The sequence below is a fragment of the Microtus oregoni genome, unplaced genomic scaffold (assembly GCF_018167655.1).
Source record: "Microtus oregoni isolate MIOR12 unplaced genomic scaffold, Mior012 000020F_ref0000438, whole genome shotgun sequence".
NCBI lineage: Eukaryota > Metazoa > Chordata > Mammalia > Rodentia > Cricetidae > Microtus > Microtus oregoni.
In genome coordinates this window covers 5,080,828-5,095,048 of record NW_024543079.1, presented here as the reverse complement: position 1 = coordinate 5,095,048, position 14,221 = coordinate 5,080,828, and the positions used below count along the sequence as shown (strand labels likewise).

The following is a 14,221-nucleotide window of genomic DNA, read 5'->3' as shown; positions in this document are numbered from 1 at the left end:
CTCAGGGTAACAGCATCTATCTGCTGCAGAAGCATGAGGACCTGAGTTCGGATCCCCACCATCCATGTAAAAATCTGGGCATGGCCACCCATGCTTGTATTCCCAGCACTAGGGGGATGGAGACTCAGACAGGAATGCTGCTAAGGCTTGCTGGCTGCCAGCTTATCTGAAAAACACTGTGCTCCAGGTGTAGCGAGAGACTCTGCCTCAAAGGAATAAGAGGGAAAGATGGCAGAGGAGGACCGCCAATGTTTCCTCTGGCCTTGGTAGGCATGGATGTGTGTCCCTGCACACACACCTGTAGACGTACACATACCCCCAAAACAAATAAACAAAAACAAGGACTAGGGACATCTCAGATGCAGAGTGCTTGCCTGGCATGTGGCAGACCCTAGCTGTACGTATGAGCATGTACACACATACATGCACACAGAAAGACACACACATACACAGAGACACACACACAGAAAGAGAGAGAGAGGAGGAGGAACAGGAAATGAAAGATTTATAGGGAGCACATCACAGTGTTCAACACAATAAATCACAAAAAGTGAATTATCACTGTGGCTTGGAGATGAAATGACTTGCCCAAGGCGAACATAGTTGGGAAATGGTGAAGTTGGGAAATGGTGGACCCAGGACTGCAAGTCAGGACTGAAGATCATCTATCAGAAGCATATAATAAGAGAAGCAGAGACGCCTGGGAACACACCTCGTCTCCCTTCTCCATCTCACAGGTCCATTCAGTGCAGGAGTGGATAAAGTCTGAACACAAGGGAGGCTCTGTCAAAACAGCTGGCTGAAGGCCTGTTTCACCATGGTGGCAGGCTGGGTGGACGGAATGCAGGGGGGCTGTTGGCTGTTGGTGACACTGTGCAGAAGTTTTCATGGATGGAACAGGGCTGGAAGAGGGAAGGGGTATGTGAAGAATTCATAGCTCAGGGAAAGGAAGGTGTGTGCTCCACATCACCCAGAGGCTCAGAGTCAAGACTCCAGTCTCTTCCTTCCAATCCCAAACCCAGCCACCAGACAGTTAAGAGGAATCAGTGCCATCAATTAAGGGCTCATGCACACTGTGCTAAATGCATTTTCTGTGATTCATGAGTCTCATTTTAGCCTCACATCAATATGGGGACAAAGGATTGAGGGATGAAGGGTCTGGATTTTTGGTTGTTTTGATTCTATGGACAGCAGAGGAAGGATGCTTGCCTGAGGTCCCTGGGAAGGGTGAAGCTTCTGCTTGTTCCCACATGCCCCGGAGGCTCATCTTTCCTTCCCCAAGGAGTCAGCCTGCTGAAGCTAGGGGCTTGCCCAGTGGAATTCCCCAAATCCTGCCTCAAAGAGCCTGCTCCCAGCTGGCAGGAGAGGAAGCTGAGTCAAAGGCACTATCAGGGAGAGGGATGAGAAGACAGAATCTACAGTGTGGGGAGGGGCTCCAGGCTGAGCTCTGGCCAGGGAGTGGGTGTCTCAGAAGCCCAAGAAAGGGGGAATCTCAGGCAGTTTTTCCAGTCCTCTACCGAACTAACCACTTAGGGCCTGCAGTCCTAGCGCTAGGTAAATCTCCCCACCCCTTTCCCACAAATTCTGCAGTTTGCAAAACTCAACCACTCCCCTGAGTGCTGTGGTTTCCTGTGGGTCTGGGGTCCTGCCTGACTCGGCAATATTGGACTATGGGCAGGGCAGAAAGGAGGGGGTGGTGTAAGTCCTTTCCTTGGGCTGTCCAAGACACACACACACACACACACACACACACACACACACACACACCCTGAGTCAGCACCTGCCTGGAGGGGAGAGGCGGGGCTACTGATTCAGTTTTACGGTCCCTTTAAAAACCTCGGAGAGGGCAGCTTCAGCCAGACACTGCCATCCTCACCATGAGCCCCTGGCAGCCCCTTGTCCTTGCACTCCTGGCTCTAGGCTGCAGCTCTGCAGCTCCTCTCCAGCGCCAGCCGACTTTTGTGGTCTTCCCCAGAGACCTGAGAACCAACAACCTCACCGACACTCAGCTGGCACAGGTAGACAAATGCCTCGGTGGAAAGTCGGCAAGGGCCAGGAAGATGCCCCGTGTCCCTGAGAAAGCATGGGCTTCAGATATGCTTTCTGAATTTACCTGGCACTGGGCATATCTGAAGAAACAGAGGTGCCAGAGTTAGGCACTAGGTGTAGTGTGGAGGCTCTGGGCAGTGGTGAAAATAATGGACAGATTCGAGTTTACTAAGGCAATGGGCTGGGGCTACCTCGGAGGGTTGTGTATTAGGCACAGGCTGGAAAGGAACTATAGGGGAGCTGTGAGGTAGGTAGGCATGGTTAAGAACATCTTAGGTGGGAAGGGGCTGTGTTATTCACAGGATGGGGAATTCTAGCTGTGTGAGAAGCCCTGGTGAACTGGTTTTAGAGTCCCTAAGTGTGTGGCCCAGAAGGCAAGGAAAGGGTGCCAGATTCTGCGATGACTCTGTCCCTCCGTCCATAGGAATACTTGTACCGCTATGGTTACAGTCGGGCAGCCGAGATGCAGGGCGAGAAGCAGAGCCTGCGGCCTGCTTTGCTGCTGCTTCAGAAGAAGCTGTCCCTGCCCCAGACTGGTGAACTGGACAGCAGGACACTAGAGGCCATTCGTGCACCACGCTGTGGTGTTCCAGACTTGGGCAAATTCCAAACCTTCGAGGGTGATCTCAAGTGGCACCACCATAACATCACATACTGGTGAGATGCTGGGCTCAAAGCAGGTGGCTGGGGCGGGACTGGAGGCCAGGCTGCACCTGTGCCTGACTGACAAGGTATTTTAGCAATACAAGTTCGGAAAGCTGGGAGCCCTGGGTGTGTAGCTGCTACCCCGCCCCCTCTCCTTTGTGAACCCGGCACACTCCCTCCGCCCCCCCCCCCCAACTCCGGCTTTTCACCTGCAGGATTCAGAGCTACTCGGAAGACTTGCCGCGAGATGTGATCGATGACGCCTTTGCGCGAGCCTTTGCCGTGTGGAGCGCGGTGACACCGCTCACGTTCACCCGCGTGTACGGCCTCGAAGCAGACATTGTTATTCAGTTTGGTGTCGCAGGTAAGAACTCCGGGGCTGGGCTATAGGAGGAACGACCACGGACAGAATAGAAGGGGCAGCAGACAGCTTTTTTTGCCTGCCCCACAATCCCTAGTCGCACAAAGGATGCCCCCTCCTGCGGGGCATCATTGCCACAGTCACCTCCTTGCAAAGCCTGGGGGACACAGCCTTCAGGCTCCTGCCACCAAAGAGAGCAAAGCCTACGCTCTCCTTTCCTCTCCACCTGCCTCTGCAGAGCACGGAGACGGGTATCCCTTCGACGGCAAGGACGGTCTTCTGGCACACGCCTTTCCGCCTGGCCCCGGTATTCAGGGAGATGCCCACTTCGACGATGAAGAGCTGTGGTCGCTGGGCAAAGGCGTTGGTGAGATCTTGAGCCTTCCTATATTCTCCCCTGCCCCTGCCCCAGCTCCCTTCTCTTACAGTGGCCCGTGGTCAGTCGCCCTGACTCTAGTCTCCTTACTACAGTGGTTCCCACACACTTTGGAAACGCAAATGGTGCCCCATGTCACTTTCCCTTTACCTTCGAGGGACGCTCCTATTTGGCTTGCACCACAGATGGCCGCACCGATGGTGCGCCTTGGTGTAGTACTACAGCCAACTATGACAGCGACCGCAAATTTGGTTTCTGCCCCAGTGAGAGTGAGTATACGCTGAGGGGGTGGGGTTATATGGTGGGGTGGGATGCCAGCTACCATTAAGGGTCCAGAATCTTAGTTTCCAATCCCTCTTTGCCACTAGTGGTGTGGCCAGGTCTCTCTCCCCTCCCCTCCCCCTCCCCTCCTCTCCTCCCCCCATTCTCTCTGGGTCCAATCTCCTCTGTGATATGGGAGGAGGGCTGGGACCTTGACGGTCGGAGCAACACATGGAAGTAATAACGCGGGTCTCCTCAGGACTCTACACGGAGCACGGCAATGCGGACGGCAAACCCTGTGTGTTTCCGTTCATCTTTGAGGGCCGCTCCTACGCTGCCTGCACCACTGACGGTCGCTCAGATGGTTACCGCTGGTGCGCCACTACAGCCAACTATGACCAGGATAAGCTGTACGGCTTCTGCCCTACCCGAGGTACCTCTGCCCTGCCTAGCAGGTTGAGCCTGGCTCTGTCCTCCAGCATTGTTCTCCAAAAGGTGGCTTTTCCATCCATTCACTTTCTCTCTCTATTTACCACGCACCATCTCCCTCCACATTTCTCTGTGACTCCCAGTTGGGCAGCCTTTTTTGTTTGGCCTTAGGCTTCTGCCTTGCTCTCCTATTCTAGGCGCTGCCCATTAGGGTTTCCTGGCTTCATCAGTGTTCCACAGCGCCCCCTAGGCTTCAAAAATAGGTCATCGAGATTCTCTAGTGCAGCCCTTAGTTTGCCCCCCTTCTCCGCCCCCCCCCCCCCCCCCATCACATTAGATTTACCCACCCGACTCATTTATGGTCCATGATCTCTCCAGCCGATGCGACTGTGGTTGGGGGCAACTCGGCAGGCGAGCTGTGCGTCTTCCCCTTCATCTTCCTGGGCAAGGAGTACTCCACTTGTACCAGCGAGGGCCGCAGCGATGGGCGCCTCTGGTGCGCTACCACCTCGAACTTCGACACTGACAAGAAGTGGGGTTTCTGCCCAGACAAAGGTGGGCGGCGCTCTGAGGCTCCTGGAGTGGGTTCCGAGGCACCTCCTGGTAGTCGTGGTGGCGGAGCAGCCAGGACTGGGGCCTTGACTTGCTGTTTACATCTTGGGCGTCTCCTCCTTTCCAGGGTACAGTCTGTTCCTGGTGGCAGCGCATGAGTTCGGTCATGCGCTGGGTTTAGATCATTCTTCAGTGCCAGAAGCGCTCATGTACCCCATGTATCGCTTCCTCGAGGGCTCCCCTCTGCACGAGGACGACGTGAGGGGCATCCAGCATCTGTATGGTGAGGTTGAGGGGACAGAGATGGAGGAGCGGATGAGGCTCAGCTATAGGACCAGAGAAGAGGGGAGGGAAGAAATGGAACCTCAATATCCATCTAGGGATAGGGCCTGAGAGCCCAGTAAATGCTTGGAGACGGCACCCTAGACCCGGGTACAGAAGCCAGTCCAGGGCTGGGTGTGCAGCCTAGTGGTTAGAATAGGCACTGGGTGCTGCAGAGCAGACATGAGGCCCTGGGTTTGATCCTCAGCAGGAGGGGACATCCCTTGGGTATGTCAGACCACCTTTCATGGCCTCCTCTCTAAGGCGGGTGTGTGATGACAGTATGCCTCACATAAGGCTTTGATAGAGTTTTCTGAAGCAGAATGATGCCTGGTTTTACTAAGTACCATTTAATTGTTCGTTTTGTTTTTGGTCATCATTTACCCTAAAAAATGGGGATGGTTGCTGGGTATGACGTTGCAAGCCTGTAATCCCAACACTCAGGAGGTTGAGAGGAGAGTTACCATGAGTTTAAGGCTAGCCTGAGATACATAGTAAACTCCAGGCCAACCTGGGCTACTTAAGGCCCTGACTCAAAGGAGCTTCCAAAGATTAACTTATTTGTTCTCGTATGGGTGTTTTACCTGCGTTTATGGCTCTGTACCGCGTATGCGCAATGCCAGCAGAGGCCAGAGAGGGTGCAGGATCTCTTGGAATGGAAGTTACAGATTGTTAGCTACAGTATAGGTGCTGGGAAAGGTGCTCAGGTCCTCCGGAAGAGCAACCAGGATCTTAACCACCTAGCCGTCACAGCAGGCCAGGTGTGCTTGTACACGCCTTTAATCACAGCATTTAGGAGGCTGAGGCAGGCTGATTTCTGTGAGCTGGAAACCAGCCAGGTCTACATGGTGAGACTCAATCTTTAAAAAAGAAAAGGGGAGGGAAGGATATTGAGGAATTAATCTTGCGAGTTTATAATGCTTAGAGTACCGTTTGACATGGTGGCCACTCAAAAGACTCTCGCCCCTCCTGATTTGGGGGAGGGAGGGAGACATCGCCTGTTGTTCTGCTCTGACAACCCAGTCTGTATCTTCACAGAGTTCAGTATGGACAGTTAGGCTTGGTGTGTGGGAAGAGGCCTGCTTGTGGCCTCCAGCTTCAAGGGAAACGGAAGGCATCACTGCTGGCTTCAGGAGTAGGCTGAGGCCCAGAGAAATGCTGACTAGTATGTCTTACCTAGTGTCTTGTTTTAGGTCCTGGCCCTAAGCCTGACCCAAGGCCTCCAACCACCACCACCACCACCACCACCACCACCACCACCACGGAACCACAGCCGACAGCTCCTCCCACTATGTGCCCCACCCTACCTCCCACTGCCTACCCGACCCAGAGTCCCACGGTTGGCCCTACAGGCCCCCCTGCAGCTGGCCCTACAGGTCCACCTACTGCTGGCCCTTCTGAGGCCACTACAATATCTTTGAACCCAGCAGACAATCCTTGCTCTGTGAATATTTTCGATGCGATTGCTGAGATCCAGGACTCTCTGTATTTCTTCAAGGACGGGTGAGCAGGAGGGAGTGTGCGGATGAGAGGGGGGCTTAGAGAGGAACCTGCCTGCGTCTCCCACCCACTTTCCTTGTTAGGCCAAGGTTCAGGGTCCTGCTATCTCCTTTCTTTCAGTCGCTACTGGAAGTTCCTGAATCGCAGAGGAAGCCGCCTGCAGGGCCCCTTTCTTATTGCCCGCACGTGGCCAGCTCTGCCTGCAAAACTGGACTCTGCCTTTGAGGACCCATTGTCCAAGAAGATTTTCTTCTTTTCTGGTTAGTTTGTGCCTCTCTAGTTCACCTATTCCTCAGTACCCATCAACTTAGGACAGAGTCCAGGGTAACCCATGAAACTGTGACCCAGAGGTGTGGGGGCGTCCCCTCCTGGAAGATGCAATTTGACATTTATGGGAAGGAGGCTTTTGAATTTTGATTGTTCTGACCCTTGAGTGGCATCTGAGACTAGGCTCTCTGGCTTCTCCCTCCTGGTATTCAAAGAGACTGTGCCCCACCTTTGTGTCCCCAGACCAATGTGACCCTTCTCTTCTGCAGGGCGCCAAGTGTGGGTGTACACAGGCGCATCGGTGTTGGGCCCCAGGCGTCTGGATAAGTTGGGTCTAGGCTCAGGGGTAACCCAGGTCACGGGACTCCTTCCGCATCATGGCGGGAAGGCTTTGCTGTTCAGCAGGGAGCATGTGTGGAGGTGAGAGCAACCGCGGCCGCCGGTAGGGGGAGCCCTGGCGCCACTCACCCGCAGCCCTTGGGGGCCGAAGGAGCTCAGAACTTGCTTGCTTTCCTACAGGTTTGACTTGAAGACACAGAGGGTGGATACCCGGAGTGTCACTCGCTTGGATAGGTTGTTCCCTGGGGTGCCCTTGAATTCACACGACATTTTCCAGTACCAAGGTGAGGTTTGCTGATGCTGACTGAGGAGGGTCCCTTCATGAGATGCCCCCAACACTGGTCTCCCTCCCTTAGCTACTGACCAGTTTCCCAGCAGGAGAAAGCCCTGGGAGACTGAGGGAAAGCGCCCCCAGTTCACACAGCCAGATCTAAGTCCAAGACTGCTTGCTTATCTTTCTCTTCTGGGAACTCCATCACAGAACTCAGTTCTCGGGAAGGTATAAAGAAATAATAACCTGTATCAAGGGCTATAATGTGCAGGCCTGCCACTGGAGATACTCTGAGAGGCAAGCAAGTTCTAGCTGTCTTTGGGCAAGTCACTGCCTCTCTTGGGGCCTCAGTTTCCCCAAAAGTCAAACAGAGCTTTTATCTTTTCTTTTCAACACCCATACCCCATTAGTTGGCAGTTTTGGGTTGATTCTAAAACTCAGATTTCCCAAATCTATCGTTTTCAGCCATTTCCCTTATACCCGTCCCTCCAATCATACTGGCTATCCAATAATCTTTAATACATTCTGTAAGAATGGAGCGGGATCGGAGTGAAGGGCAGTGGTCCTGAAGGTGAGCTCGAGCAGATGCTAAGGTGGAAGAAATTAACATGGCCTGACCACTGTGCTGTCTGTACTTCCAAGTTCTCCTCTTCCCTGTACTCTTGATGTTCCCTGTGTTCCACCTGTGCTGTCTCTCTTCAAGGCCATTCCTAGCTTCAGGCCTTGGGGCCAGCCGGTCCCCTATTTGGAAGGCTTCCCACCTACACTGTCACCATGCTGTCTCTCTCTCGTCCCTCAGTGCCAAGGTCACCATTTCAGAGAGTCTCCCCCGACCTTCGTTATGTCCTCACTTCCTTTTATCTCTGCCTGTATCTTGAGATCATGTCTGTATTCCTCAGGCCTCTCACAGTGCTTGGCACATAGCTGGTACTCAGTAAATACCTGTTGGATGAATGGATGAATGAGTGAACAGATGAATGAGTTTGTCCAATGAATGGGTGTTAGAAGGACTGATCTGAGCATTCAATACTACCCATTCATTCACAACCTCTATGTGGAATACCTACCAGGCACTGGGCTTGCCAGTACTTTGGGTATTGATGTCTATGCCCTCCAGCATCTCCTAGGCAGGTAGAAGAGATGAAAGTGTCTTGTAAAAACCACAGAAAGATATAGAAAGGCTGGGACAGGTGTGTCTTAGTTAGGCTTCTATTGCTGTGAAGAGACACCATAACCATGGCAACTCTTATAAAGGGAAACATTTAACTGGGGCTGGCATACAGTTCAGATGATTACTGTTTAGTCCATTATCATCATGGTGGGAGAATGGTGGCACACAGGCAGACACGGTGCTAGACCGGCGGCCGAGAGTTCTACATCTGGATCCACAGGCAGCAGGAAGACAGACACACTGGACCTGGCTTGAGCATCTGAAACCTCAAAGCCCACCCCCAGAGACACATTTCCTCCAACAAGGCCACCCCCTCCTAATAGTGCCACTCCCTATGAGCCTATGGGGGCCATTTTCACTCAAACTGCCACAGGGCGGCTATAAAAGTCTTGTTCCTGTGCACGTGAGGGAGTATAGGATTCAGCTTTCTTGTGTTTCCTCATTTCCCACAGATAAAGCCTACTTCTGCCATGACAAATTCTACTGGCGTGTGAGTTTTGAAGGTGCGGTGAACCACGTGGACCAAGTGGGCTATGTGACCTACGACATCCTGCAGTGTGCTGCCAACTAGCCCCCCCCCCCCCTTTGCTTCAGTGGTGCAGTGCACGAGGGACCACCCCAGGGGGACAGGAGCCAGTTTGCCGGATACAAACTGGTGATTTCATTTAGAGGATGGGGAGGAGTGGAGGCGGGCTGGGCCCTCTCTTCACACCTTCCTTTTGTGTTGGCCTATTTCTAATAAACGTTGATTCCCAAAACCGTTACCAGCTATTTTAATCCAATGGCTTCTCCTTGGTCGTGTGCATGTCCACACAAGCACGTGGAGGTCAGAAGAGTTGGTTATGTCCTTCCATTTTTTTTTTTTTGTTGTTGTTTTTGTGGGATCTGGGTATTGAACTCAGCCTCTCAGGCTTCTGTGGCGAGCACTTCATCTGCTGAGCCGCCTCGCTGACTCTAGCCACTTTTATTTATTATGTATGTGGTCACATTCACAAGCGTGTATTTAACTGACAGAATGCTTACTGTGTGTCAGGCAGTGCTCCAAGCTCTGCATCAATATTAAGGTATTCAGTTACCCCTACTGGAAGGTGTTATGTAACTATTTCTCTTTTACGTCTGAGGACACCACCAAGCTACTCGTTCATCAAACATTCATTGGGAGCTTCCCTAGGGACCCAGGCTTGGTATTGGGCACAGGGCACAAAGGAGTTCATTGGCTATCAGCCCTTCCTTCAGGGATCTCTCAGTGACTCTCAATGTCCTGGACACCTGCTTGCAGACCCCAGACTCCACTCTGGAGAATCCAGCTCCCTCACAAGGGAAAGCCTGTGTCTGGCAGAGCATTGAGCTTGGAAAGTGAAAAGTACATGAGCTCAAGAGGAGTGTGGGAGGCGTGGTGGGAACTCCTTCAGCCAATAGCCTTTTAGATACAGGCCCACTTCTGGTGTGGTTTCAGGTTCTGCACGTGCAGATGAAAAGCCTGCATGGCCTCTCTTTTCTGCTCAGTCAGTACAGCATTAGACTCTGTTAACTGAGGTTTCTGTTCCGCCAGGTCCCACAGTTGTTCAGTCCCAAAGAAATACACAAAGGTCTATATTATTTATAAACAGACTGGCCTATTAGCTCAGGTCTCTTATTAACTCTTATAACTTATATTAGCCCATAATTCTTGTCTGTGTTAACCACATGGCTTGGTACATTATTCAGTGAGGCAGTCACATCTTGCTTCCTCTGTGTCTGGATGAGGACTGCAGACTGAATCTTCCCTCTTTCCAGAATTCTCCTGTTCTCATTGCTCTGCCTCTACTTCCTGCCTGGTCGCCCCACCTGTACTTCCTGCCTGGCTACTAGCCAATCAGCATTTTATTAAACAAGTATAAGAAACAAATTTTTACAGGGTAAAACCATTGTCCCACAGCAAGACTCTTAATCTCAGGGCGTGGGTTTGAGACCCACGTTGGGCTCCATATTGTAGGCATATCCAAGAGTTCCACAATAGGCCAGAATAGAACATAACAAAGATTTATTTATTTGGGGATAAACTCACAGTAAGGGTAGCAATCTGCAGTCTTCTGTGTGCGTGGAAACTGAGAACCAAATCCAGCAGAAGAGAGGCTACTCCCATCTGCACACAGATTTCCTTAGCATGCCTTGTTCAAAAACTCCCACGTGTCTCCCCTAGGGTACTACCCCATTTCTCCTTACCCCCAGGCCCACTCACAGAAAACCTACCCATGAGTGGGTCCTACGCTGGTTTCCACTTCCTTGTTCCCTTGTTCTCTACAACATCACCACAGGTTCCCACCTCACAGTGCCACTGAGTCACCTGTGACCTCCCACTGTCGGCACACTGCCTATCCTCCATCCACACGTGTGCTATGACAGTCCATCCCCATCCACACGTGTGCTATGACAGTCCATCCCCATCCACACGTGTGCTATGACAGTCCATCCCCATCCACACGTGTGCTATGACAGTCCATCCCCATCCACACGTGTGCTATGACAGTCCATCCCCATCCACGCGTGTGCTATGACGGTCCGTCTTTCTCTCCAGAAGTCTTTTTCTCACACTCGGTGTCAGGAACCCTTTCCCTTGCAGCTCTTTTCTTTCCTCACTGGAGCGTCTCACGGTAGCATGCCCTGTGGCTCAATTCTCAGATTCTCCAGTGTAGACATTTACTCCCTATGATCTCACCAGCCCTCCAACTTTGAACAGCGTATCTGTCCAAACTGATGTCTCCAACTGAATCTCTCCCCTGAGCCCGAGACTCAGGTTTGACTGCCTGCTGTTTGTGACCTAATAGGTTTTCCACCTAAACAGACCCAACTTCTTCAGCTGTTGCCCCCTGACTTTTGTGGACAGGTACATTCATACACAGAGGAGAACCTTCATTCCACTGTGCCTACTCAGCAAGCACTTTACCCACTAAGCCGTCTTAGTTTTCTCCCCGGGTATTTAAACAGTTCTGTCTCTTGAATCCTTTTGTTCAGTCTTTGTGAGATTTGTGCATCGTTTGTAAATAGTGTAGATGGTTTATTCTTAGTCCTATGCCCAATCCCATTGTGTGAATGCCTGACAATGATCAATTTTGCTACTGGTAGACATTTTAGTAGATTCAAGTCTGGGATTATTATGAATAATGCTGCTATGAACAGTTTTGGTTGGGGAGTGGTTGGAAAGACAATTCAGAGGTTAAAATACTTGGTTGTCTGCAAGACAGACAATTCAGTTCCCAATACCAACATCTGGTGTCTCACGATTGCCTTTGGCCCCAGTTAACCTCAGTCCTTTTCTGAGCTCCATGGGCACTGTACACACATACACACACACACACACACACACACACACACAAATAAATAAAAATAAAAGGGAAACAAAAGTCTTTGGGAGCACATGGGTAGCCATTTCTTCCACCCACAAACTGGAGTAAGACTTCTGGACCAGCCGGGCGGTGGTGGCGCACGTCTTTAATCCCAGCACTTGGGAGGCAGAGGCAGGCGGATCTCTGTGAGTTCGAGGCCAGCCTGGTCTACAAGAGCTAGTTCCAGGACAGGAACCAAAAGCTATGGAGAAACCCTGTCTCAAAAACCAAAAAAAAAAAAAAAAAAAAAAAAGACTTCTGGACCAAAGGGCAGGCATATGCCTAGCCTTGGGGTAGGGATGTGACCAAGCAGCACAAGAGTGGTTCTGACTGGGCTCTGCTCCCCACAGTGCAGTTGCTCTCTGATTCCATTGTTACACTCTATCTATGCTATGTTCCTGCTGGCTGCACTTCCCCAGTTCATCTGCTGTATTCCCAGTAGCCGCTCCTGCCTCCTGCCTGAGTGTGTGTTGTGTGTAGGCATGCATATACATGTGTGTGGGTGCAAGCAGAGGCCAGAGGTCAACTTGTGTAGTCCTCTCCCGTCATTCTCCATCTTGATTTAAAGACACATTTACTTGTTTTTTTTTTTATGTGTGTGTGTGTGTTGTTTGGTTGGTTTTTTGAGACAGTTTCTCTGTGTATCTTTGGCTGTCCTGAATCTCACTCTGTAGAACAGGCTGCGCTTAGACTCAGTGAGATCCACCTGCTTCTGGCTCTGGAGTGCTGGGATTAAAGGCGTGAGCCACCACACCTGGCTATTTTCTTAACTGTTTATGCATGTGTCTACGGGCACCTGCGTGTTTGAGTGTGGAGTTCATCTTTCATCTGCATGGGTCAGGGATTAAACTCATGTCAGACTTGCTGGAAATCACCCTTACCTGAGGAGCCAACTTTCTACAGCCAGTTCCATCTTGTTTTTTGAGGCAGGGTCTCTCTCTTTCTCTCTGAGACCCGGGGCCTGGCCAGGCTGGCTGTCACTGAGCCCCTGGGATCCTCAGGCTTCTGCCTGTGGTCACATGCACTGTATCCACGCCCGTGTACACTTAGCTGACTAAGTAATCTTCCCATGCTTTTAGTCCAGCTCTCAGAGCCACTGATCTTGTTTAAATATAAATTAGATCATACTATCCTGCTGCACCAAAATTCCCAGCGGCTTCCATTTTGGGTTAGAAGAGAATTCAGGCCCCTCCTCAAAAATGTTGCCTTAGGTTCCTATTGCTGATAGAACACTAGGACCAAAAACAATTTTGGGAGAAAAGTGGGCTTTTTTGGTTTTTTTAAATTCCAGCTTACATGTCCATTACAACCCATCACTACAGAAATCAGAGCAGGAACCTGGAGGCAGGGACTGAAGCAGAAGCCACGAGGAACATGGCTCACAGGCTTCTTCCTCATGACTTGCTCAGCCTGCTTTCATGTAGCATCCAGAACCACCAGCAGTACCAGGGATGGCACCACTCACAGTAGGCGGGGCCCTTCCCCATCAATCATTAATCAAGGAACTGTACCACAGGCTTGTCTACAAACCAGCCTGGTGGAAACATTTTCTCGGTTGAGTTTCCTTCTAAAATGGCTCCAGCTTGTGCTGTTTGCTCTCTTTCTCATCTCCTGTCACTCAGTCACTCTGATGCAGACAGTGTCCATTCTGCTGTTTCTCGAACAGTCCAAGCTCCTTCTCACCCCAGGGCCTTGCTACTCAAGAATGCCGAATATTAAATCCAGGGCCTTGTGCATGCCGGGCAAGCATCCTCCCACTGAACCACATCTCTAGATCTATGTACGCACTGCTGCTTCTGCTGGACAAGTCTTCCCCGACATCTCCGCATCGCTGATTCTCCTCATCAGTGAGGTCTCAGTTCAGGTCTCAGGCTTTCTGGGAGCCCTTCTCAGATCTCCCTTTCAGGTCTCCTCAATAACAGCCCTAATTTTCCTTCTAAAGATATGGCACAGGCTCACATGATGATATCTACCTATTTGCTCACACACTTTCTCCGACGTCCTCCTTAGAACATATGCCTCAGGAAGGCAAAGTAGACAGTGGATAGTCACTACTCTATGGGCAGAGGTCTCCACCGCTTAAAACAGTCTCACCACCAACTTGTGCTGACTGAGCGAACCTCAGGTGTTCAGGAGACTCCAGTAGAGGTGGAGGAATCCTCCTTGCGAAATGACTCACATTTGGGTGGGCTCCTTTGGTGCTTCTGGTGAAACCGAGAGCCCAAGGTCTCAAGTGGCCAGAATTGGGAGGATGGGCACAGCGGGCACTAGGACCCGGCGCGACGCGCGGCGGGCGGGGAAGCTCTTGGTGCTT

General features: G+C 51.4%; 1 protein-coding gene across 2 annotated transcripts in view; it reads left to right on the top strand.

The window, feature by feature from the left end:
• Positions 1–9,291, top strand: part of Mmp9 (matrix metallopeptidase 9) — a 48,738-nt gene extending 39,447 nt beyond the window's left edge. The window contains exons 1-13 of one of the 2 annotated variants that reach the window (XM_041670121.1): positions 1,878–2,018; positions 2,474–2,706; positions 2,910–3,058; positions 3,294–3,422; positions 3,527–3,700; positions 3,952–4,125; positions 4,500–4,676; positions 4,801–4,956; positions 6,188–6,497; positions 6,615–6,754; positions 7,031–7,181; positions 7,281–7,384; positions 8,995–9,291. In XM_041670121.1, coding sequence (XP_041526055.1) covers positions 1,878–2,018; positions 2,474–2,706; positions 2,910–3,058; positions 3,294–3,422; positions 3,527–3,700; positions 3,952–4,125; positions 4,500–4,676; positions 4,801–4,956; positions 6,188–6,497; positions 6,615–6,754; positions 7,031–7,181; positions 7,281–7,384; positions 8,995–9,113 — 2,157 coding nt within the window. In that variant the 3' untranslated portion in view covers positions 9,114–9,291. Of the gene's footprint in view, positions 1–1,877; positions 2,019–2,473; positions 2,707–2,909; positions 3,059–3,293; positions 3,423–3,526; positions 3,701–3,951; positions 4,126–4,499; positions 4,677–4,800; positions 4,957–6,187; positions 6,498–6,614; positions 6,755–7,030; positions 7,182–7,280; positions 7,385–8,994 lie in introns of those variants that run through there. The other variant, XM_041670122.1, reaches the window with a different exon arrangement.
• Positions 9,292–14,221: the final 4,930 nt, after the last annotated feature.